This window comes from Lates calcarifer, linkage group LG6 (genome assembly GCF_001640805.2).
Source record: "Lates calcarifer isolate ASB-BC8 linkage group LG6, TLL_Latcal_v3, whole genome shotgun sequence".
Taxonomy (NCBI): domain Eukaryota; kingdom Metazoa; phylum Chordata; class Actinopteri; family Centropomidae; genus Lates; species Lates calcarifer.
The window spans coordinates 394358-420087 of NC_066838.1; the positions used below are offsets into that span (position 1 = coordinate 394358).

General features: G+C 39.5%; 1 protein-coding gene across 2 annotated transcripts; it reads right to left on the bottom strand.

The window, feature by feature from the left end:
* Positions 1 to 1378: 1378 nt before the first annotated feature.
* On the bottom strand, positions 1379 to 13811 carry rcc2 (regulator of chromosome condensation 2). Of its 2 annotated transcripts, none has more exons than XM_018701525.2 (13): positions 13736 to 13811; positions 12390 to 12605; positions 11913 to 12006; positions 10413 to 10556; positions 10148 to 10279; positions 9801 to 9889; positions 9230 to 9344; positions 8744 to 8910; positions 8353 to 8533; positions 7779 to 7884; positions 5493 to 5565; positions 3756 to 3833; positions 1379 to 2624 (listed from the first exon to the last, which is right to left on the bottom strand). In XM_018701525.2, exons 2-13 carry the CDS (start codon positions 12588 to 12590, stop codon positions 2520 to 2522), a joined length of 1485 nt encoding a protein of 494 aa, XP_018557041.1. In that variant the 5' UTR covers positions 12591 to 12605; positions 13736 to 13811; the 3' UTR covers positions 1379 to 2519. The 2 variants fall into 2 exon arrangements, with proteins under 2 accessions (XP_018557041.1, XP_018557040.1); XM_018701524.2 differs by lacking the exon at positions 13736 to 13811 and adding an exon at positions 13608 to 13735.
* Between the last annotated feature and the right edge of the window lie 11919 nt (positions 13812 to 25730).

The window sequence follows — 25730 nt, forward strand, 5'->3', positions numbered from 1 at the left end:
TGTCATGTCAGAGAGGACACTATATTTAGCTTCTCTCCTCTCTCGTGGCATCAATAAAAGCAGACATATTTCTCTGGACTGATGACTCATTACTTGCTCTCTGTGATCCAGCTCAATTTCATGGTTGCCCATTGCTACAATAATGTCCATCTCTCTGTTATATGATTTTGAGAGTTCTAGCTGAGTGTGTCGACAAGGCTTTTCTTCTCACTGAGTTCCACGTACACTGGTAAGAGAGTATTCCATTCCTGAGTGTGCTTTGGACTCTTCATCACGCCTATGAATGTAGCTGTTAAACTGAACAAGCTGAGCTATGTTGAGCACAGCTTAAGACATAACCTCAGATTGAGATATGATGTCACGGCCCTCAAGGACCATGCCAACCAGAGACAGCAGTGACATGGGTACAGATGTCTTTTGACTGTCTTGCTCAACTGAACCAGCAAACTTTGTCTTCATCTGATGCATATCCTGATGAACAGTCTTGGCAGTTTTGGATAGAACGACTTGTTGTCAAGATTATTCTGAAAGGATGATGAGAGAGCGACATTGATGTCCTCTGCAAATACAGGATTACATGATTGCGCGCAAAGATAGAAGAGTTGTATGCTCTGATGAACTATCTGAGGTGAAGATGGAAGACACAGAACTACGACAAATAATTCACCGTCAAAAGCAAACAGGCAGTAATTTTAGGCCAGAAGACCCTGAACTAAAGATATACACTCCTGTGTAGGAGGGGAGAAAGGTTTAGCCTAGATGCAAATCTCTCCTGCCCGTTCTGATGCTGCATCAAAGGTACAAGTTGCCTGATATCCTTGGCTGTCTTCAAGTACAAGTAAAAATACACAGACCCCCTAAAGTAAGTATATTTTGCTTGTGGGACTGAGGGTTTTCTACTTCCTAATCAAGAAGCACACACTGTGGACAAAGTTTTGAATGGGGTGTGGGTGTGTCATTTTAGGGCGCCATGCAGAAGTCACTCTAATTAAGGTCAATACTTTGCGCACTCAGACATTGTAGTGCAGTGCTCTTAGGGATGTTGTTTGCAGCTAGGCTGACAGCAAAGTTCTCACACTCACAGTAAATTATGCATCACATCTGGTCAGTTGAACAAGGGAAAGGACACAGCTTACAGAGATTTTAATTTGAGGATGCCATGGTAAAAAAATGTCCAACCCAGAGCAGCAATTGGAGCTGTGATCCTGACACAGGACTCTCACCACACGGTACAACATGGTGGAAATGTACCTGGACAGTCATTAAAGATAAATATAAAAATGCATGTTTAAAAAATTACTGAGGCTTATGTTTTAATATTGACTAAGATAAACAGTATAGATACCACACAAGTAGAGAGGTGAAAAAAAAAAAAAAATCAATTTACATCAATCTTTATTTAATCATTTCAATGAAAAAAACAATATAGGCCAGAGAAATTTCACTATAAAAAGAATTCAGTACAGATAGGAAAAAACACAAGGACATGCTTTATTTCCAGCACCCCCTGACACACTGAAGCATTTCCAGACAGCACCTGCTTGTGAATCCACTTTGAGCACTGCAAATTAGCAAAGACTAGAGCTAGCAGACACCGTGGTCTTGGAAGGACTGACTTGTGTATCCTTGATGCAAACACTGAAGACTGAAGACAAAAGGAATGTAACATCAAGTGGAGTGCACTAACTCAGAACATTATGTTCCAAATCCTGTTTTTAATCTGTGGCAGCTAGACACACACCTGAGGCCTGTACTACAAAGCAAGTTCAACATATTCAGGATCTCTTTTTCATTTTCTGGCTTTTCTAAACTTAACAAGCACGTTCTTGCTTAGCGGTCATACGACTGAAGGTACTTTGCTAACCTCATATCCTGGTTTCATAGTACAGGTCTCTGCTCATACTGCCATATACATTAAATCAGACTGATCCGCTGATCCCCTGAACAACACAAATAAGACTTCCATATCCTGAACATACACATAGAAAAAGGCACAGGTATGAAGTGTTGGTCTCTGAAAACCTCTCAGACTGAGGGTTTTGCTGTAGCACCCGTAAATGTGACAAACAACTCTATCATTTCAAATACTGCAAGAAAACAACAACAGAAGAGACATGAATACATCAATGTTTGGCTGTATTACAAAATGGAAAAGGATTTGGGAAGCACAACTCTGCTAGGTGTGTAGTGCTTGGAGCAAACCATTGCACATTCACTCAAGGTGGGAAGTGAAGATATCTTGACAATTATTACACATTATTAAAGATGGACCATCCAGAGGATTTGTCCATCTCCAGTCCCATTTTCTCTGATTTCAGTGTCCAAATTGGTGCAGAACCAGTTTGCTGGTAGTTAAGATGTGTGGATATCTTTCAGACTTTTGAGTGCTTCTCTCTGAACTCAACCATCCCACTAGCATACCACCATGAACAGTAGTGACTAAACAGGCCAGGTATTCCTGCTGAGCATTGCTAGTCTCTGCTCCTGTGAAGGTTGAGGTGTTGATGTTGCAGGTCCAATCAGATTGTTCGGGGGTTGTACTCAGGCAGCTTTTTCAGTTTCTCCTGTTCCTGCAGAGTGTCCTGTCTGGCAATAACCAGAGAGTGAGAGTAGCCCATCACCACCTGCAAAAACAAAGAATGTACATCTTACAGCATCTATAAGTTTCATATTTTATTCTTTGAGACCTTCTGGACACAAAGTATAATAAATATATGATCTTTCTACTGAGTGAGATCAAAGCCTCAGAGTTTACACTAGACTTTTTTGTGAACTCTGTCCTCAATGAAATCAGGTACTCCTTTTACAACAATATCCTGGCTCATACTACTCAAATCTGAGGTTAGGCACACACCAAACTCAAAGTGAATTTTAGATGTGTGACATAATATTAGGTTGATTAAGGTGTGAGTGGATGTGACCAGATGTGTAATGTCCTGTGCAGAACAAACTGAGATATAGTTGGAAATGTTTTAGTTAAGTGTGTTAGCATAAATTTCAGTAACTGGGTTAGTCCAGGTTTCTTTCAGTGTGAAGCGGACGCCAGATTTCTGCTGTCAGGGTAGACAACCCGATTTCCACAGCAGGATTTTTCCTGGAGAACGCCAGTTTATCTACTATGTATACACTCATCTTTTTACATAAGAGCATGTACAAGACAGAAAATTTGTACTGACATTCATGATGCAGAGATGATGAACCCCAATAACTTAGTGATCCCCTGACCTTTTCTCAGGTGCCACCATCGAGACTGACATTTTTCATTTTGAATGAAATACCTTGATAACCATCAGATGACCATGACTGTGATACTCACATTCATGTTCCTCTCAGGATGAATTGTAATAACTTTGGTGATTATGTGGTGCAATCATCAGGTCAACATGTCCAAAACTAAGGTTAGTGATCAAATACCCGTAAAACTAACACAGTTCCCATCAGCCTCAGCTGTACACAGTATTTAGCGCTAAATCGCAAATGTGTGTATCTTGTAAACAATATGCCTGCTAAAAATCAGCATGCTCTTGTTTGCATTCAGCTCCAAGCACCACTGTGTCTAATCTGTGTCTATATCCCCACAGCGCCACAAGCATGGCTGTGGACTCTTCTGGTCTGGTTTAGCTTTATCCACTCATGAGCCATTTTAAAAAGTTCGATTTCCAGTCCATAGTGTGCATAGAATGCCAAAATATAGTTTATAGTTTATCATATTAGAAGCTGATCAGAAAATTTTAATATCTTGCCATTTACAGTACCTGCTCAATGTAGATGCCATCCAAAGTCTTGACCTCCTGAGCCGTGGTGGAGGATTTAGGTTTGTTGTCTCCATATCCCTGGAGGACAAATGACAAAAACCAATTAGTTCTGAGCTCCTGACTATCACAACAGCCAAAACTCCTATCAATATCAATCAATAAAAGTCTATATATTAAGTAGTGACTGCACAGGCTGAGCAGAAGCAAAATGCTTCACTATTCCTGCCTATATTCTTATAAATTTTAAGGTATCCTCCACATATACAGTATACAGCATAAATGAGTACACCCTCGAGCTAACAAATTCAGTGATCCCTCATTTGAGAGACGTATTTGGGGTTCAAATATGATATGTTTCTACAACCATCATGTATCAGTTACTGATGCCATATATCAATACTAAACTGGAAAATATGATTTTCTTGTCAAAATGGTAAAAGGCAGTGTTGCAAAAAATGCATACATCCCAGAGAATGACAAAATAACATCAATGGGGCTTGATGTGGGTAACTGATCACCAGATGAGTCTGTTGAAACATCCCACTCAAACAAGAGTAACTGCTAAACAATTTAAGTGGTATTTAACCCATTTTGTCACTCTGCACTTCAACAGGGATTGAAATGTCCTTGTTGTCACTGAAAGCCTTCACCTCGGAAAGACCAAGATCTACTGGGAAAAGTGCAGGAGAACCAACAAGCAAGTGGCCTCAGAGCTGCCGAAAGCTGTGGAAAGCCAAACTGAAGTAAGTGATTGATCTCACACAATAAGACACATGCACAGATGTGGAATGCATAATTGTTGTTCATGCAGAAAGCCACTGCTGATGCCAAAGTGCAAAAAAGCCCATTTAGCCTTTGCCAAGACCAATATTGACAAAGATGAAAGACTTTTGGGAATCCATACCCTAGTCTAACAAGATCAAAATTAATCTTCTTGGAACTGATGGCATCCAACATGTATGGTGTTGCAAGAGGGAGGGGTACAGTGAGAAGTGCATGGTCCCCACAGTGAAGTCTGTCAGTGGTAAAGTCCTTATATGGGGATGTATGAGTGCTGAGGGTTTGGGGGAATTGTACTTCATTAATGACATCATGGCAGCATGGTGGTGCACTGGTTAGCACTATCAGCAAAAAGGTTCCAGGTACTTGCCATATTGAATCAAGGGTGTACTCATCTTTGCAACCCTAGATTTAAGCAAAGTTGCCTAATTTCTTATTTTACAGATATCACTGACATATCTTTCTCTGTTGTTATAAAGTATATGTTTGACAAATTTCAGTTTTGTCATCCTCCTATGAATTGTGATGTGATCATTTAGAAAAACATATTTCTTTGACTTTCACTGTAAAAAAAAAAACAAACAAAAAAACTCATCCACACTTGTAACCCTAAATCTAGCTTTGCATTATTTCAAAATATACTAAATATTAATATTCCTTCTTCTGTACTCACATAATGGAATTTAGGTTATTCATATACAGCTCATATTTTTCTTCACTTTCACTGGTTCTCATACAGTACATTTTTCTTTTTGCAAGCCCTCTGTCATCCATTCTTGTCAAGCTCAAAGAACTTTTGAAGCAGAAGCAAGACCACAGGATGATTGTGTGTGGAAGCTCATCATGTGTCAGCTTCCCATTGACAACACAACAGTCTTGTTTCGTTGTACAGTTAATATGGACTGAAGACAATGCCACATGTAATGACACCACCATGGCTGAGGCCTCAGGTCTTACCAGCTCTCCAAATGTGGGCGAGGGGCCCCAGCTGATCGTACTCTCATCTGCAGCAATAATGATGCTGCTCTTCCTTTTAAATACAAACACACAGTCAGATTATACAAAAAAAAACAAAACAAAAAAAAACTACTACGTCAGCGCATCACTGCAGAGATAGGGATGGGGAAAATTAGCCCCGTAAGAACTCTGGACTTGAAGCAAATTTCCTGCATTTGTAGCCAACCTAACCTTTTGGATTAAGATCAGCCACCTGCACTAGTCTAGATTAGTTAGATTAAGGGGGCTGAAAAAACCAAAAATGCATCAAGAACAGTATATAATAAGGGTGGATCAGGACAAGAAATGATTATTAGGAAAAATTCATATTTGAGATTATATTTATTAAAACATTGTGTATTCTAAAATGACAGTACATTGCATGCTATTAGGCGATCTTCAAGGTCAAACCATTTCTAGGAATAAAATAGCCTTACAACACATGACAATATAATAAGGATAATTAAACCATAATGATGAAAGCACAGTAAAAAGTGGCTGGATGAAAGGAGGTATCATCCAAATTCTGACTAAAACTGACACTAAAACAAAGAAGTTTAAAGAAGTAACTTTCCATTGCTGAATATATAACTGTTAAATCTGACACTTTAGTGCTGTGAGACATCTGGTCTGTCACTTTTTGCAAGTTGACAAATGTGAGGTGCTGCTAGCATCTATTACATGAGATGCTGGGGTGTATAAGCAGTACACAAAACACTTGGGGAAAAACAGTGTGATTTTTTTAGGGTTCTAACCCCAAAGGAGTACAGCTCTTCAGAAATTTGCCTGGTTTATTAGGGTTCCAACCACAGAGGGGTGGAGATGATGTGAATGAGGGTCCCATGAATCATGAGTTCGTTTAGCCTCTTGGTGGCATTGTAATTAAGTCTCTAAATGTGACTAGTGAAAGGCCATGCCCCTCACACTTTTAGTCCATTTTTTGCTAATTTGCATAATTTGAAAAACAGAAAAATGTATAGAACTTTTTCAGACTTGACTTTATTAACATGAAATTTAGTATATGGTCTTGGGAACTGAAAATACTGATTTCTATTATAAATTTGCAAAACTGGTCAAAAAACATGTCTGCTATCAACCAAAGTATCTTCGCAAGAGGCAGGGCTTAGGGACTGTTGGCCATATCCGGTTAACCATTGGTCCAATCATCACAAATCTTGGTACATGTCTGTGGTTTGTGATTGGGAATAGGTCTATTACAGCATTTTGACCTCCTCCCACAGGAAGTGCTACAAATGCCACGAACATCCATGTGAAAACTGGGTGGAAAAAATTTCTCCAAATTTGGTGTGCATGCTTTGGATGCAAGTATTAATCACATATGTATCACATATTTGCTCGTAAGTCAACATGCATTTGAGCAATCCAGATCAAACTCACATCCTAGGCTCAAATCCAATGCAAGGGATGGAAATGGTGGAACGTTGAGTGTGCAGTCATTGAGGCTTTGTGATGGTAAGGAAATGTGTGCTTGGTCTCAGTCCTTAAAACGGAATTCAACTTTGTTAAGCTTGAAACCTGCCAATCAGCTGTAATTATTAATTGTTTTTATCAGTGGCTGAATATAGCAAAATGATCACTGATATAAGATGATTAAATATAATCACCTCTTTGAGGGAACTGTATAATGATATGTTTATTTTTAATCAGAATTACCAACACAGTTGTATGGCTCTGCCACCCAGTCCAGTTGCAGTTAATTAGTGAATTCTTGAATTATGGCCAAAAACATTTTTTATGTGGTCTCAGTGACCTTTGACAACCAAAATCTTATCATTTAAGTAAATCAACCAAGTAAATGCTGCCAGGTGTAATTAAATTCCCTCCAGGCATTCTTGATATATCATGTTCAGAAGGCCAAAAGTGTCTTTTGTGAGCTCAAGTGAATATTTGTGCCAAATTTCAGGGTATTCCTTCAAGGCGTTGCTGATGATGATGGTGATGGATGGAAGGAAAGATGGGACAGACAGACAACAGCGTTTGCCACATGGAGACATAAAAAGACAAAAGTGGGGTAGCAAAACCATACCTTTGTCCTTCCCTAATATTGGAGATGTATTTATTCCATTGCTCAGTACACTGCACCAGAACTGCACAGTGCCAGAGAACCTTTAGCCCTGAGCACTTCTTACTGCTTTCCTTTGCCCATGACATACTTTGTACTCATTAGGACACTATCACCTAGCAGGTCACAGCAAGAGCAAAGGACAAAATACTGTCAGCACTCACCCACATGCCAGACTGCGGATCTTCCAGCCACACAGATCCTGCACAGCTTTGGGGTACATGGTTGACTCTCTGGAAGTGTTCGTCACCCCCCAGAAAAACAGGCCCCCTGCAAAACCAATGCTGATCAGATATCTACAAGCACTGCAGCACACAAAACAGCATTGTTTATTATACAATTCTTATTATAAATGGAGGAATCTGTCTGCCTGTCTGTTTTCTTGACAACTACTGATCCAATCGACACCAAACTTAATGGGTATATTGCTGAGGAGTGTCAACTGTTTTTTGGATGAGTGGTTCTTGAGAAACCTTAAAACATCGCTTTTCTACTGACATGAAGAAAAAAGCAGATGTATAAGGGCAGTGCAGTACCCAGACAACTTACAGCAAACACATGCCAGAGTTTTAATACTTATGAGTAATGCTATTTGTATGACACTGTATGGAACATCAGAAAAAGTTAAAAGTATCTGCAAATATTAATGTTTTTAGTGTTTGACAACAATGTAACAATGAGTCTTTCTGTGTGATTAAGAGTCAAGAAATCTTTTCACATGATGTGCTTTCTTCTTACCCATCTCACTGACAGCAAAGGAACACTGATAGCCTGTATAGATCTGACTGGCACCACGTCCAGGAAAGTCAAACAGTTTGACCAGTCGGGGAACCATCTCATCTTTCTGCTCTGTGTGGCCCAGACGTCCGTAACCACCAAAACCCCAGCTGAACACTCGCTTCTGAGAGTCCAGCACCAGCTACACACACACACACACACACACACACACACACACACACACACACACACACACACACACACACACACACACACACACACAGTTTTAATGCTCAGTGCAAAGGATAACGGCATTAGTGTGTAATCTTTGTTAGAATCATCACTGGTTGTCTATGAAAAAGCTGCTTAATTTGATTTATTTGTAATGAGACTAATGAGTGCATTTCCTCACTGTGTGGTTACCCCCGCAGGCCACATCTCGGACCACCACATTAGGCACAGGCATTATCTGGCCATCCTTGGACTTCTCAATGAAGATAGCGACACGGCGAGGAATGAGCTCACAGTCAAACTCAATGCGTTGTGCGCGAGCTATGAACTTCCCATCACTGTTGTGACCTGCAATGAGACAGATGAGAGATCTATGTTATATAAATAATTCAGAGATAGAATACAAAACAGCCCCCACCAGTAATGTATCTCTGTGGAAGGATTATGCATGTGCTGATTCCAAAGACAGTATGTCAAACTGTCTTTGTAAAACTAGTGTCAACTTCCAATACTAGCCTCTATCAGCTACAAGCAGTGTTGCTGACGTATCAGCACCAACATTCTGCCAAAACATTTGCCTAAATGACTGCAGAGATACACACACTAGCAACACACACAGCAAGGATGACATAAAAAACAGTAAATGTGCTTGCATGTTTGAGCGTACCCAGTTGTCCATATTCTGGGCAGCCAAAGGAGTACAGGTTTCCTTTGCAGTCCACCACCATGCTGAATTCAGCACCACAAGCCACCTTCACCAATGGCTGGCCATTGTAGGAAATCTAGAGGGAAAGAGAGGGAAGGTTCACAATAAAAAAGGTACACCAACATGTTTAGTAAGGTCACAGAGTTATTTAAAAAAAAAAAATTGTGTTACCTCACAACACTTTTTGCATTCCCCCAGATTCATATTTCTAGAGGAAGATAGAAATTCAACAGCAGTGGGTGTCCCTACAACAGGTTAATTGTTGTGGTATGTAACATGGTTTGGTCGCAAAATGCGAGCAATTGGTTGCAGCCTGGAGCCCTGCACTGCCTTTTTTGTAGATTTTTGGGAAATTGGTAAATCAATTCAGAAGACTCATACAAGAATCAGGATTTGAATTTGATTTAATTTTTAACCCCCCAACAACGAATAAGCAGCAGAAATATGAATCATGTGTCACAGTATGTACTTGTATGAGTCTATCAGTTCTCTGGCTCTAAAGCTTGTGCTAGATGTGATAATGATGACTTACTGGTGCTGGGCTGAGGACTGCATCAGTCTGATTGCCTTGGCCAAGCTGGCCCAGCTTATTCTCACCGAAAGAGTATGCTATGCCATCCTCTGAAGAGAAAGAATGACATTAGAAAATACAGTAGCATTTACCAACCATCATATTCTGTCCACATTCTATAATGGCTTTAAAATGAATGAAGACTGGATTCCATCACTTTGAAAAATCTATGCTGAATTATTAGGACCCAAGAGTATTGTATGTCTCATTCCTACCAATGACTACAACAGATCAACACCAACTAAGGGAACTAAATCACTGAAATCAGATGCTTGGGTGTTTGGCTAGAATGAAAACAGACAGTCTACCTGTGAGTGCCAGGGTGTGATTGCGTCCACAGGCTGCAGCAACAATCACATGATCTGCCAGGGTCTCAATTAACTTGGGAGCCTCCAGGCGCTTGGTGTCACCATGACCCAGCTGACCTTTGTCATTACGACCTGCGGAAGCCAGAAACCAACCTCAGTGATGGATAACTCCCTCCACTCTGGACTCAAACCAGAGAGGAGGAATGGCTTATACACTATTTCTACCAGTATAATCATTTGTACCTGAATGTAGCATCTTACTTACCCCAGCTCCACAGCTTGCCCTCAGTGGTCATAAGGAGACTGTGTGCAGCACAGGGACCAGACACCACACAGCTCACTTGAACATCATTCAGACAGCCATAGCGGTGAGGACCCCACAGATTTTGGCCCAAGTTACGGAAAGCAGCTAGAAACAGAGAGAAAATTTCATAACCTGATTTCCATTCCACACACAGAGCACTCGCAAAACTCGTAACAGCTCAAGACAGCTCAAAACTCGCATGTTACTTTCTTTGTCCTATTTTGTTCGCTGACCACTGTAAAGTAGGAGAGAATAACACAAACACCTTACAGCAGCATATATCCATTCAGTTGGAGGCAATGGGTTTGGAGCAGAGGACAGAGAGGTCAGGTAATGAGAGGACTGACACACTGTTTAGTTTGGATTTGTAAATAAAATTTGTTGATAATAAAAATATGGAGAAGCGTGAAACTTATGTTTCAATTAAATGTGGTTTTTATGGAAAACCATGTTTACATTTCTCAAAGGTATCTTAGAAAAAGACATTCTGTCTTCATTCAATTCTGATTAACTAAACAAAGTATTGTCAATCTTCTACCAGAAATGGTAAATACACCCAATTAAACCTTAATATATCTCAGTGTACAACAAAAGAATTATTTGAAAGCATGTGTGGTGCTCTGGGGGGCACAGTATCTTGCTCAGAGATGGTCTTTGTCTATGCAGCTGCTCCTGCTGTCACCCCAACCCCCCATTCTGTCTCAACAAAGCTGATTCATCAGTGTGTACTAGAGTAGTGAGACAAGGAACAAGGCATTGCACAGCCTGCCCAAGGCATCAGACGGCCTGCGCTTTTGGAGGGGGCAGGGGAGGCAGATCATGCATACATATGAATAGACATTACTGTCACAATCAATTAATGGGATCTCACTGATTTTACCACATATGTTGGCTGTGCATCCAAACAAAGACACACATATATACCTAAATTGTAGATATTCTTAATAATTTCATTCTCTACTGCAGACACTGGCAAACCTCATCAATCCTTTATTGATTCTGGTTGGGTTTACAATTTCCTACATCTCATCTGTGTACCACAGTGAGTGGTCTGGAAAACACCCAGACACAGGATAGAAAATCTAATGAAAACATTAGATTTTGTTTATCTATCAGTCCAGTACCTCTGTGCAGCATCTAGGTCGACAGATACACTCAATGGGCATGGATTTTTGATTTTTTCAATTTGATCATGAAAATAGACTAGTTTTCCCACTGATTAGGCTATACATGGCTATATCATACCATTGCCAGCCAACTACTTCTTTTGCATGTAAAAATGATAATGTCAATGAATTCAAATGATTTGTGATAGAGATTAATCATTGTTCGTTATTGTCAAAGTGTACACAGTTATGAAGCAAGGAGGCTACAAAAGTGTACAAAATGGGCAAGTTATCAGCCACCATCATCTGTTCTACTCTAGATTCAACCCAGCTATTTAATATGACAATATTATACCTTGTTGTTTGGGCACCTCCTTTCTTCCAATCAAATCCCAGTTAGTTGCTCCAAAGATGAGCAGTCGACCTTTTACCTTTGGGCACTCAAGTTTCTGTAGAGAGGGAACAATGAGGTCAATACCACCAAAAAACGCTCATATGTTGGAACCTAAACTCAAAAGATTATTATTATAATAACACGTAAACATTCTCAGTTTTTTCCTGAACTTTTAACCAATTCCTGAGTAACATGAGTAACAATTATTGTTAAGCATTGCAAATAACTATCATTGTGCAATCACACACAAAGAATCCATCCCTGTAGACACTAGACATAAGAAGGCTTATACTAGAAACCACGTGAAATCAGACAACTTGTTTTCCAGGTGGGAAAGGACATACACAGATAGGAGGTCAACAATTAAGACAGAAAGGTATGAGTTAAACAAATGTTTTCAATTACAAGTAGTTAGTTTACAGAACCCATCAAACCCACTATTTTTTCTTTGACATCGTCTGCCACTGTGACAGGCTGGAGACCAGACTTGGCAGCAGGCTTGCCAGGTTTTTTGTTGTTCTCCTGCTCGTAGTCAAACTCATCATCGCTGCTAAAGTCCCTCTCTTTCCTTTTTCCGCTGGCCCTCTTCTTTTTCATCCCACCATTCCCTGAGATGTCTGTCACCTTCTTGCGTGGCATTTTTTTGATGAGAAGCTGTTTTTGTGAGGAAGAGGCAGTAATCAGTTTATACAGGGTAAACAATAATGTGTAAATCAGACTTCAACTGTACTTGAACATCATGTAATGAAAACATAATTCAAGAATAGCTTAACTTGAGACAACAGTGAGACAATTATATGCCTCAACTGAGAAGTTCCACACCAAAAGAAATGTAGGTTACACCCCAAATAATACAGACACCAACTATTACAAATCATGAGCAGGTTGTGGAAGGATCGGTATTATTATAGCAATAACGTTCACTATGCTATTCACGTTACATCAGTTTCAACAAGTGAACAATTCAGACTTTTCTGCCTATAAACACACACACACACACACACACACACACACAGAGCAACCGACCAGAGTGCTGCATGAGTCTTCAACAACTAAGTTTACTATACAAATCCCTGATTACCTCTAGTGTCAAATACCAGTCGTTAAAGTAGAAAATTTGGCCAGCTTTTTAAAATTACCTTCTTCAATGTTCATTTAATCAATGGCCAGTGGAAACTAGCGCCAGAAAATAAAAACCACGAGTACCGGTGTCGGTCTAGTAGCTAGATGCTAGCCTCATTAGGCTAACGAGCTAACCACTGTCGCTCTTTGTTCACATAATGCTTGGGTAGCGGGCTAGCTGACGTGCTAGCCATATAAAGTTAACGTTACATAGTTACACAGCCACTACGCAAACGAGCTGGGTAAACTTTGTGTGTTCTATAAAATGAGCACCTCCCCCCGACCATTGAAATAAACTTGAATAAAATTTACAAAAAAGCGAAGTGATAGGGTTCACTGGGCTAACCTTACCTCGCTACTGTAAGCTAACAGGCACTCTAAATAAAGACATGAACAATAACGTTTCATGAAACGCTGCAACAAAAACTTTTTTGTATTTACTTGATTGGGTGCGTTTTAGTTCAGCGTAAATACAGCCTCGGTGATTTAAAAAAAATGTCTGTATTTTCAGAAAGGTAAGAATAAATCTTTTACCGGTGATTTCCTGATTCTGCAGCTCTCTGTCCGTCTCCGGTTTGATTGATTTGAACAAAAGAAGCTGCAGTCTGCTTTCACACCACGTGGTTTGCATTAACCATTCATACAGGAAACCAAGAACTTACCAATACATACAACAGGACGAAAGAAACCTCAGGGTTATGGTGCTGAAGCAGGGAGTAAATAACATGTAGTCTGAAACAACTGGACGGTGGAACTGAGGACAAAGTACAATTTAAGGGGTCCCGACAAATGTGGATTGCAGTTGTGCACTGAAAAAAAGTTCTATTGAGTAATATAAATAATAGTTTAACATTGAACATAACAACAAATAATCACATTTTGGTCACGCACTTATCCTCGATTAAAGTGTCTATCAACACTTGAATTAAACAATGAATCTAGCTGTTTGACCACGGGCTTCTCACTGTTTTACTATTCTGTCGTATATATTATTATCGATTCTTATTTTACGATTATTATCAGTGCGTTTTCTGCTTTTCCTATATGTCAATTATTGCCCACTTGGAGCATTTCCTGCCAAAAATCAAATCAAATCAATTAAGATCAATTTTTCTGTAATCCCTAATATAGTGTGTGTGTGTGTGTGTGTGTGTGTGTGTGTGTGTGAGGGGAGAGAGAGAGAGAGAGAGAGAGGAGAGAGAGGTGATCAAGGACCTGATGGTCACTCTGGCTGAGCTCTAGAGATTCTGTGTCTAGATGGGAGAAGCTTCCAGAGGGACAACCGTTACTGCAACACTCCACCAGTCTGGGCTTAATGGCAGAGTGGCCAGACAGAAGCCTCTCAGTGAAAGACACATGAGGCCCACACAGCCCACACTTTTTCTGGGTTTATATAGCTCCACGCCTTCCAGATTTAAATTGACACTTTCAAAACAGCTAAACATTTAACACTATGCCAAAGTCCTTTCTTTAACTCACAAAACAGAGTTAAAATAACTTTAAACACTGCTCTGAGTTACTTTTTAAAACTATTTGGTTGTTGGTTTTACTCCCTCAAGTGTCAAGCTATTTACACTGAAATATATAAAAAATAATTATAAGAATTCATTCCAAAAAACTAAACAAACAAAACAAAATCATTTTCAAACAAAGGGGTGTAACAATTCAGTCAACTCATGATTCGGTTCGATACTCAGTACAGGGCTCACAGTTCGATACACTCATGATACATCTAAGGATATAGTAGGAAAGAATGAAAACAAACTAAGATCTTAGAATTCTTCTTTATCTTTGGCAGTGTAAACTGCAAATATAGAAACATTTATCTCAAATCTCTTGTTGCCACAGAACCCACTCACAGTGTTCTCATTATTGTATATTAAATTCCAGTTCAAATGTAAAAATAAAATCTTTCTTGCTGTTATTCTCTTACTCCACAGACTACAGGCAGTATTCATCCTCTAGTACACTACATTTCCATTCATTACAACTTCTTTTTGAATGGACCAAGTATTAGTGTAACTATGGTATTTTAGAGGGTTGGTTGTGGATAGTTTAGCCTAATTATGTTGCTAAGCTAGCAAGTGTTGTCGGTCCGTGTATAGTGAGTTTTTCAGAGTTAATCGGCCCTAAAAGTCTTTGGTAAGTTCAGTTTAACCTGCAGGAGTTTGTGAAGCTGCTGTAACGTTCTGCAAACAGCTGAGAATTACAGCTGTTACAGACAATGAGTCTGAAAAATATTAACTGTCAGAGAAAACAATTATGCAAGAGGAATAAGAGAGAAGTATAAAGGATTACTTAGGACACAGCACTCAGTTCATCAGTCACAAAACGATACAGTTTTCAGCAAACATGCCCATGCGGGTCCCCTGTGGGTCGTGAGTTTACTGTGGGGCAGTGTGGGCAGGGCAAAACCCACACTAATCCCACGTGTCCCACATGCCCTTTGCCCTTTGGGGGCCTTCTGTGGGCAAGCCCAATTGTGAGTTCTCCATAATAATGCCCACATGGGCCCCCGTATGTTAGCCCATGCCTACAGCAATTTTGCCCTTTTCTGAATTAACGTAAAACACTGCAGCCATGTGTGTTTGCATCTGTGACAAGAGAGAGACCCAGTGGCCCCCTAAACCAGGGATTGTGGGTTTGAATCCCATCTGGGGCAGTTTGCAGCAGTGTGCTGGCCCCATAACCCAGAGGTCAATGGATCAAAACCATCCTCTGCTAGAAACTAACAATTTTATCCTGGTGTGATTGTCCAACACTATCACATAGATCAGTCTGAGTTCTTTTCTCCCACAGTGGTAAGATGAATGTGTCGTATTACAAAAGCAAAATGCCATAGAAATACATCTTCCTCCTCACAGTAGCTTTTACCTTTGCTTTTATTTCTACCTATTTTCCATAAAAAGCAGATCCAGGTCCAGGTAACGTGCGGGATTTGATCCTTCACACTCTGCGCAATAAGTCACCTTACAGTGTCTGATATTCCCACACACGATATACACCACCAGTTCCCTTCACACCTGGATCATCTCTCAGTTTCCTTTTGGGTGTCGGACGTCAAAACAACACCTGGCAAGATTCAAATCTGCGACCTCTGAGTTTCTAAGCAGCTCTTAACAGCCTGCACTATTAGACCTGACACTTAACGTTGTTCTCTAAGTGGGTTGATCAAATTCACACTATGGTAAAAGGAATGTGTCATAGAAATACATCTTCCTCCTCACAGTAGCTTTTACCTTTACTTTTATTTCTACCGATTTCAATAAAAGCTTGTCCAAAATAATGGGAGGACATAAACTAAGCAAATACAAAAATATTTTGAAATTATTGTTCCTGTTTCTGTACTGATTTTTTAACCTTTGAATATTTGAAATGTCTCCTCATATGTTTACATAAAATGTTCCTTTCATCTTGTTTTCCTTCGTGATGTATGGTGGATCATTCCATTTTATGTAGGTGGATGACAAGTGTCTGTCCTGACCATGAAAATGTTTGTGTGGTAAAACAATATTTTTTGATGAAATTTACATGATAAAATGTGGGTTGCAGTGTTTCATCTTTGCAGCTTGAATAAAATGCTGTGCCTTGAAATTGTCTCGGTTTGATGTTATGAACTTGCAAAACCCAGCTACAGTCTTCTGGGAATTATTCGACAATATGCAGTGAATTTAGGATGCTTCACTTTTTAAAAGTGAATGGGGGCACCCCAATGGGCAAATGGTTAGGTTGTGTACTACATGGGCCTCAGTGCCCTGAGCCACTGGACTCCGGGTCAGTTGGTTTTGGCTCTGATATGATCTGATATTGTCAGCTGTGAGACCTATAGACAGGTGTGCACCTTTCCAAATCATGTCCAGATGAATTCAGTTTACCAAAGGTGGACTCCAATCAAGGTGTAGAAATATCTCAAAGATAATGAAGAGGAATAGGAGGAACCTGGGCTAAATTGCATAGTGTTTCAAAGTGTCATTGCAAAGGATCTGAATACTTCTGTCATTTTTCATGTGATTTTTCAGTTTTTTTCCTTTTTAATAAATTTGCACAGATTTTTATTATGGGATATCAATTGTGGATTACTGAGGGGGAAAATGATTTTAGCATAAGGTTGCAACATAACAAAATAGGAAACAAGTTAAGGGGTCTGAATACTTTCCAAATACACTGTACAGACCACTGACACCAAGACAAGGAAACTCCTCACAATGTACGGAGGGTTTCACCCCAGGTGCAGCACCCTGAGACTGTACAGATCAAGGGACGCTGAGGACTAATGAGTGTCAGAACCTCTGTCCAGGATGAAACAACAAAAATTTAGGAGTTCATCAGGAAGATGGCCCCCAAAGATGAACTGCCAATCATCAGGCAGAAGAAGCCCATACTTATTTAAGTTTGTGTGTGTGTTTATACATTTAAATGTATAGAACAAGTGCTGTATGACTGCGTGGTGATGTGACCTAAAGGTCACACTACAGTGTGAAGCACTTTGAGTGGTCGATAGGACTACAAAAGTGCTGTAAAAGTGCAGTCCACTTAACCATGTCATGAGAAAGAAGGAACTGCCAGTTCAGAGACAGAAGTGTGTCCATGCACTGATCTGAGGAAGGCTACCAAAAATTGCTGCTGTACTGAAGGTTCACCAGAGCATGGTGGCCTCCATAATACTTAAATGGAAGAACTTTGGAACAATGAGGACTCTTCTAGAGCTTCCTAGAGCCCAGCCAAACAGGACAATTGGGGTAGAAGGGCTTTAGTAACAGAGGTGACCAAGAACCTGATGGACACTCTGCACCAGAGATCCTGTGTGGAGGTGGGAAAATCTTCCAGAAGCCTACTATTTGTGTCACTACATTTTTAAGACAGCTATTTTAAAATGTAGGGCAGGATGGTAAGTGAATCTTATCTTTTGAAGGCTCTTTGCACCATAATTTTGTTAAATACCAATCATTAGCAATAGTTATTGACCACCAGCAGTTGTGTACCTCAGCATCATCAGGTGTTTGGGCCTTTTAAATACAAGACACCCTCGGGTGAGGCAGGCTCACCTTAGGTTGATCAATTCTAGGTGTATGTCTCTAACATCTTGGGGCCCAGTTGATGTCTTTCCTCCTGAGCCACAGCCTCTGGCTGCAGCACTCTGCAGTCTGTTAGAGATCTTTTATAGTTTGATGCAGGGCTTGTCCATTGATACCAAGCTCTTTGAACAACTTGATGGTGGATATTGCAACCAATCCCCTGCTGCCAACTTCCATTGGCCAGACTATTGCTCTCCAGCAGCTTTGCTCTGGCTTGATTGCAGTTTCTGCATGTCATAGTTTCTTCCTCTCATTTCCTCCCAGCATGTCAGAGCTCAGAGAGCTTCTTATTTTCTCATGATTTTGAAACCTAATTTTATATATTTACTGATTTTTTTAAACCATTCATATTTAGCTGGATGGTTAATAGCACACTTTTTCTGTGGTGTGACTAACTCAGAATACATAAAGATTACTGCGTTACACAGACTTTAAAGATTGAACCTGTATCCAGTATTTCACGCAATATAAGAAAAGAGTTTTCCTACGCACAGAATGTTGGAATGTTTGCATTTTTTTCAATCTGATCTGTGTCTCCAAACGGGCACCCTGAAGAAGCAGTGAATGTGGAGATGATGAAGTGAATCTGTCAGATGGCCGAGTGCAAATGGTGCAGATCCATCCTACAAGGTGACTTTGAGGTATATAAAAATTGACTTTTAGATTTTAGCAATGAAATGAAATCTTCCAGAGAGTCATTCATTTCTATTTGAAAATAATCAAATCAATAATCAAAATAATCAATAACCAAAAATAATCTATTCTCTTTTTCCTTTGAGGGTCACAGACGGGCTGGACCCAATCCCAGCTGACATTGGGTGAGAGGTATGGTACACCCTATCAGTTTATCTGATAGCTGAATCGTAGCTGAATGTCTAGCTGATATACAGAGAGAAAGTACCATTCACACTCACATTCACACTAATTTAGAGTCACCAATTAACCTAACCTGCGTGTCTTTAGACTGTGGGAGCGCCAGAACACCTGGAGAGAACCCATGCAGGCAGAGGGAGAACATGCAAACTCCACACAGAAAAGCCCCCAAAATGTTTTTACTATTGACAAGCCAATTAATCCTATCAATTCAGTTCCTTATGAATGTAACTCTACAGAGAAATGTGACAAGATTATTCAATTCCCTCCCGCTAAAGTGTCTGCTGCTAGAGATAATATTGCAGTTCCAAACAGCATTGTGTCTAGCACCTTTCCTTCACATCAGCTCTGCTCTCTTGACTCCCTCACCACTGTGCTGTTTAAATCTGTCTTTACAGTTTTCTCATGTTACTTTGAACATCTCCTTACTGACTGAAACTTCCCTGACTTCTCTGTCTTCTCACATGGTTATTATACCATTACTTACACAACTTAGATCCTTTTGTGATCAGTAACCACTTTCACAAATATAACTATGTCTGCAGTAAAATATGTAAAAAAAAAAACAACAAAAAAAACAAAACAACAAAACATACAGAATAACAACACACGACAGAATAATAAATTACCTTATGATTACATTGATTCAAGAATTTCTATTTTATATTTGATGTCTTTTATTCTGTTGATAATGATATCTTAATCAAAAACATTCCACACAGATCACTGGGCCATTGCTTTTTAAGTTACACATGCTCTTATTTGGCAACATCCCACCAGCTTGGGTCAGAGCTCTGTTCTTGTTCTTCCCCCCAAGCTTTGATTGACAGTTGACTGTTTTGTGTTATGGCATGGACCTTGTGTTTTTATTTAAAAAAAAGAGTAAGCTCCCTTGCATTTCCTCATTAACTTAAAACAGAGCTTTGTATTTAGTATTGGAAGGTATATGCTGCCCACTGTTGGACAACACTGAAATGCAAGACACTGCTTCAGTTTGTTTACTGTGTGTTGTAATTAGATTTTTATGTGGCATGGAAAATACATGTCACAGTGAAATTAGTTAAATTAGTTATGACAAAATGCTAAATTCAATTCAATTCAATTAAATTCAATTTTATTTACATAGCGCCATATCACAACAACAGTCATCTCAAGGCACTTTTCATATAGAGCAGGTCTAGACCATACTCTTTAAATAGGTATTTACAGAGAGAGACCCAACAAATCCCACCATGAGCAGCACTAGGAGACAGTGGCAAGGAAAAACTTCCTTTTATAGAGGCAGAAACCTTGAGCAGAACCAGACTCAGGGTGGGCGGCCATCTGCCTCGACTGGTTGGGTTAAGAAGGAGAGAGAGAGGGGGAGAGGGGGTAGAGAATAGTGGGAGAAGAACATAGCATAACACAGGCTCCATATCAGATGTAAGATGAGGCCAGTAATACAGCAGTAGTAATAACTGTCCTTTTCACAAATGTTTTTGAATATGACAGCAAATACATACAAAAGCTCAATGTTCAATGTATTTCACTCAAATTCTTTGTTTCATTTGTTTTTATTTTTATTTAAGCATACACAATCTTCCATAATTCATTAGGATGTATTTGGGTGTGGCAGGGAAAAAATAGCTGATAAGTATATCTGGTGAAAAAAAAATCATTGGTGTGAGGGACAAGGGTTGTCTTCATTATTTTGCTCATCAGAGTGGTGCACTGATAGTGTCACAGTCAGGCTCCACCAGGCCCCCATCCTCTGGAATAACCTACCTATTGATATTAGACATTGCTGAGTTAGCTGAGGCCTTTAAATCCAAACTAAAAACTCATCTTTATGCCATAACTTTCAGTTAGCACTTTATTCTGTTTCTTTTTCAGGCTTCACTGGTTACCACTTTACCTTCAGTGGGTTGGGTCAGTCTCAATGCATCAGTTAAGCTTAGTAGTTAGTAACTGGTGTCCGTGTTGTCCTGCCAACAAGATTACTGTATCTGTGTCTTAAAATCGCTGCATCACTCATCACACTGTGTGTTTTTTCCCTCAAGCACATTAGTGCCTAGGCTGTTCTTCTCTCTTTCTCTCTGACACTTACTGCAGGTTCTCTGCCTCCGGAGCTGTTGAGTCTCCTGCTGCTCACACGAACCAGCTCAATGGATTTGCAAGATTGTCTGTTTCAGCTGATAATTCTCTATCCTCCTGAGACCCGGCCCATTCATTTATGTCCTTTATAATGGACATTTTGTTCACCTCTATCTTTCTTAAGTATTTGGAGTTACCCTTCCAAGCCAAAGATATAATCTGCTCCTTTTTTCTTGTTTTCTAAATTTAGTTCTATTTTCACACAGATATCGTCCTGTTGTCCTCTACAATGGACATGCTGTGAAATTAAAATAAAAAATATATTTAAAAAAATTAAAATTGTAAGGTGTTTTTTTTGGCCCAAATAGATAGGAAATCACACAAAAACAGAAATTGTAAGACACTTTTTTCCCTTGGTTCTCAGGAGGATATAGGTTCTTTACTACCACAGACTTCTTTGACATTATACTGTTTTCTGTGATACATTGTTATTAAAAATATAATCTACAGCTGCTTTACATAATAACAGGTGCAACACCCTCCAACAGTCACAATTGTATCAAATAAATTTGAAAAGACAGGAAGTAAGTAAACTTTATTGAATATGTAAACATATATACCACAGAAAAAAACAGCAGTACTATAAAAATGTTACAACATTAACATTAGACCAGCTTACAGTGTGCAAGTTTTGGAAATCAAGTTAGCACTAGTATAAGACTGGAAAGCAAACAGCTCTCCCCATTCCCACTCCCCTCCTTGTCCCTGCTCTGTTATGCTCTGCCCATCCTTTCACCTACATCTGTGTTGTGTTTGCTGTCTGAGGTAATGCAGGAATCATGAAACCTGGGTACAAGAGGAATAATAGTCCAGAAGCACACTCACATATTGATTGACAACTGCGAGCTAGAACAGGCGAAATTATTAATCTGTGCCCAGACCAACTGATGTTCTCAGGGTAACTGAGAAGCTCTGAGCTGGTTACATGTGTTTGGAGCTAGGCAGCAGGCCAGGTTTGTGCCCACTGCTGCTCATATGCTGGCTTAGTGGAGGGCTCTCATCTCCCTGCAGCCCCCCAATCATGGAGCCAAGGGTACCATAGCTGCTGCTGCAGGACTCCATCTGAGCTGTCACACTCAGGCCAAAAATGTTTATCTGAGACTGCGGTGGAGTTTGGTTCAACACTGAGGAGGGAAGGGAGACTGGGGTGGTAGTGTTCTTACTAAGGCTCTGCACTGTCACTGATGACTGGCACAGAAGTACAAATATGAGGTAAATTCATGACATATGCATATATACAGATAACATTAAATGAATTTGCCTTCTGTCAAAAACACAAAAATGGAAAGTTGGTGGTAACAGCAGCAGAAACCCACTAAGTGTCACTAGGGTGGAATAGTAAAGTAGAGTCTCTGGTCAATGGCAAGAAATTATTTGGGAAGAAATTTTTTTTTTTCATTGACAATGGCATTCAGTTTTCCAGGCTAGCTAACAAATTTAGCTTGACAGCTAAGTTATAGCTGGTCGTAATCCACTTCCATCTCCAGAAATGTGGATATTTCAGTCACTGAGTGGCCTAAAAAATGTATTAAGGGAAGAATTGAGAATATGAACTCACCAGATGGTAGGCAATCTTTTCATCAATTTACAGCATGTGGAAAAAATATGTGATGGGGGGGGGGGGGGGGGGTAAAGTAACAACAAATCATGATTTATTCCAAGAGCAAAAACAGTTCATTAAAGTCAATAAAACAATGATGGCACATAATGTGCAAACCTCAATTCCAAAAAAGTTGGGACACTGTGTAAAATGTGAATAAAAACAGAATACAGTGATTTGCAAATCTTTTTCAATCGGAAGGTCAGTGGTTCGATCCCCAGCTTCTCCAGTCCGTGACAAAGTATCCTTGGGCAAGATACTGAGCAAGATACTGAGCCCCCAGTGTGTGTATCATCGGTGTGTGAATGGGTGTGAATGTGTTAGAGCGCTTTGTGCATAGAGCAAGCGCTGTATGAATGTGTGTGTGAATGGGTGAATGTAACATCATTCTGTGATGGATATTACAATGTAGGCTCAGGAACACTTTAGGAAGCCATTGTCAGTTAACACAGTATGTTGCTGCATCTACAAATGTAAGTTAAGACTCTACCATGCAAAGCAAAAACCATATATCAACAACATCCAGAAACATCATTTGAGATGGACTGACCCAAAGTGGAAAAGTGTGCTGTGGTCTGACGAGTCCACATTTCAAATTGTTTTTGGAAATAAAGACCGCTGCATCCTCCAGACTAAAGAGAAAAAGGACCATCAAGATTGTTATCAACGCAGCATCTGTGATGGTATGGGGGTATATTAGTGCCCATTAATGCTGAGGTACTGTACATAAAGGTTCTGGAGAAATACATGCTTCCATCCAGATAACGTCTGTTTCAGAGATGTCTCTGCTTATTTCAGCCAAACAATGTCAAGTCGCATTCTGCACAAGTTACAACAGCATGGGTTTGCAGGAATAGTTTGGGTACTAGACTGGCCTGCAGTCCAGACCTGCCTCCACTGAAAATGTATGGTGCAGTGTGAAGCACAAAATATGTAAACAGAGATCCTGGACTGTTGAGCAACTTAAGATAAACATCAAGCAAGAATGGGAAAGAATTACACTTTCAAAACTTCAACAATTAGCGTCTGCAGTTCACAGATGCTTACTGAGTGTTGTTAGATGAAAAGGTGAGGTAACACAGTAGTGTTACTCCTGTCCCAACTTTTTTGGAACATGTTGCAGGCATCAAATTAAGAATGAATGTATATTTACAAAAAACAACATCAAGTCAGTTTGAACATTAAATATCTTGTCTTTGTGTGGTTTTCGATTGAATATAGGTAGAAAAGGATTTGCAAATCACTGTATTCTATTTTTATTCACATTTTACACAGAGGGTCCCAACTTTTTTTGAAATGGGGTTTGTATTTCAGCTCAGTGACTGGAGTGGTAATAGGCGAATTCAGTGCTATAATCGGAAGAAGGAAGCTATAGTACATTATATGAATAATGCTGAATAAATGAGTAGTCTATATATTTCTGTATCTTTTGTTACTTTGCAGGAAGAATGTGCCAGATGAACACTGACACAGATACTGACCATTAAGTGGCTCATCAGCAATAACATGTGCAATTCATATTTAATACAGTTATTTAGTAATTATAAAATTCAGTCATTCCACTAGCAATTACACTTATTCAATTTTGTCACAGTAATGCCTGTCTGCATTTCACATTATGTAAAACAATGATGTACCTCTATACAGATAGCAAATATGTGAAAAAGTGAGCACTGACTTGAGGTTTCAGAATTGATAAAGAAAAAGTTGAATAGACAAGCGACAGATCAAAGGAAAAACCAACATAAAGTGTCTTAATACAGTGTTGGGCCAACACGAGCCACCAGAACAGTTTCAATACATCTTGGCATTCTCTGAACTCTACTGGAAGGATGGAACCATTCTGACTGTGACTGTGAAGGTCCATATCATTTTCATACTCACCAAACCATTCAGTCCAATCCTTGTGACCAGTGGATGAATATGTCACCATCCATAGGCCATAAGCCATATTATAAGTCAAAGATTCTCTACCATCCAGTGAGTTTGTATTTTCAACATTCTTCCCAAAACAAATTTTGCCCTGGTTCCAGAAGATGTCAATCAAGGATCAGGATCTGGGCTAAATTATAGGATAGACTGTAGTTAAACAGCAGGTAAAACCGACAATGCTCAGTTGAACACTTAATAAATGAACCCTTCAGTTTTCAGCACAAAATTCTGTTTTGTAGTGACAGTGTGTAAGTTCACTTTCATTGACAGTGCTATCCTGTGGCATAGAAAAGAGCATATGTGAATTTTGTGGTTTGGAATTTCACTGTGTAAGTGGAGGTGAAAAGCAGGACACAGCAAAGAACACTGGAATATTTATGCCATGTTCACAACACATGAGATCAATTGTGGTAAAGGGAAAGACTTCCTTGCTCATAACCTCCAAATGATTACAAATTCAGTTGTATGATTGCACAGTTGGTATTGTGACGTTTATACATTAGATAATTTGCATAAATGATTTGGCACTATATCCACTGTATTTAATTACCTTTGAGTGACAGATTTAGGCTGATAGGCAGCAATGTTTAATTACAACATGATGTGAACTAGGGATAGTCAACTTTATGAGAGATGCTGCTGAGCCTGGGAACTCCTGCACTTTTTGTTTTTGTTTGAACTTAAAACAAAGATAAGGGAAATATAACTGAAATAACATTTCAGTTATATTGAAATTTTTGAACTGTAGAAAACTTTAGGGAGCTATTTATTTGTTTAATTTTTCATTTAACTTTTTAATGCATGCTGAGCCTAGGAGCTCCCTGCACTTTTTGTTAGAATTTTAAAACAAAGATGTCTATAAGATAAAAAAGATTTTTAAAAAAACTTGAACATGTTGCAAATCTGAAAAGCTGCAAATGAATATCAGCTCCAAATATCAGTTATCGGCCTCCTTGACTACTAATAATCGTATCGCTAATCGGCCCTGAAAAAAACATATCGGTCTATCTCTAATGTGAACACTATTTACGAGCCGTGAACTGC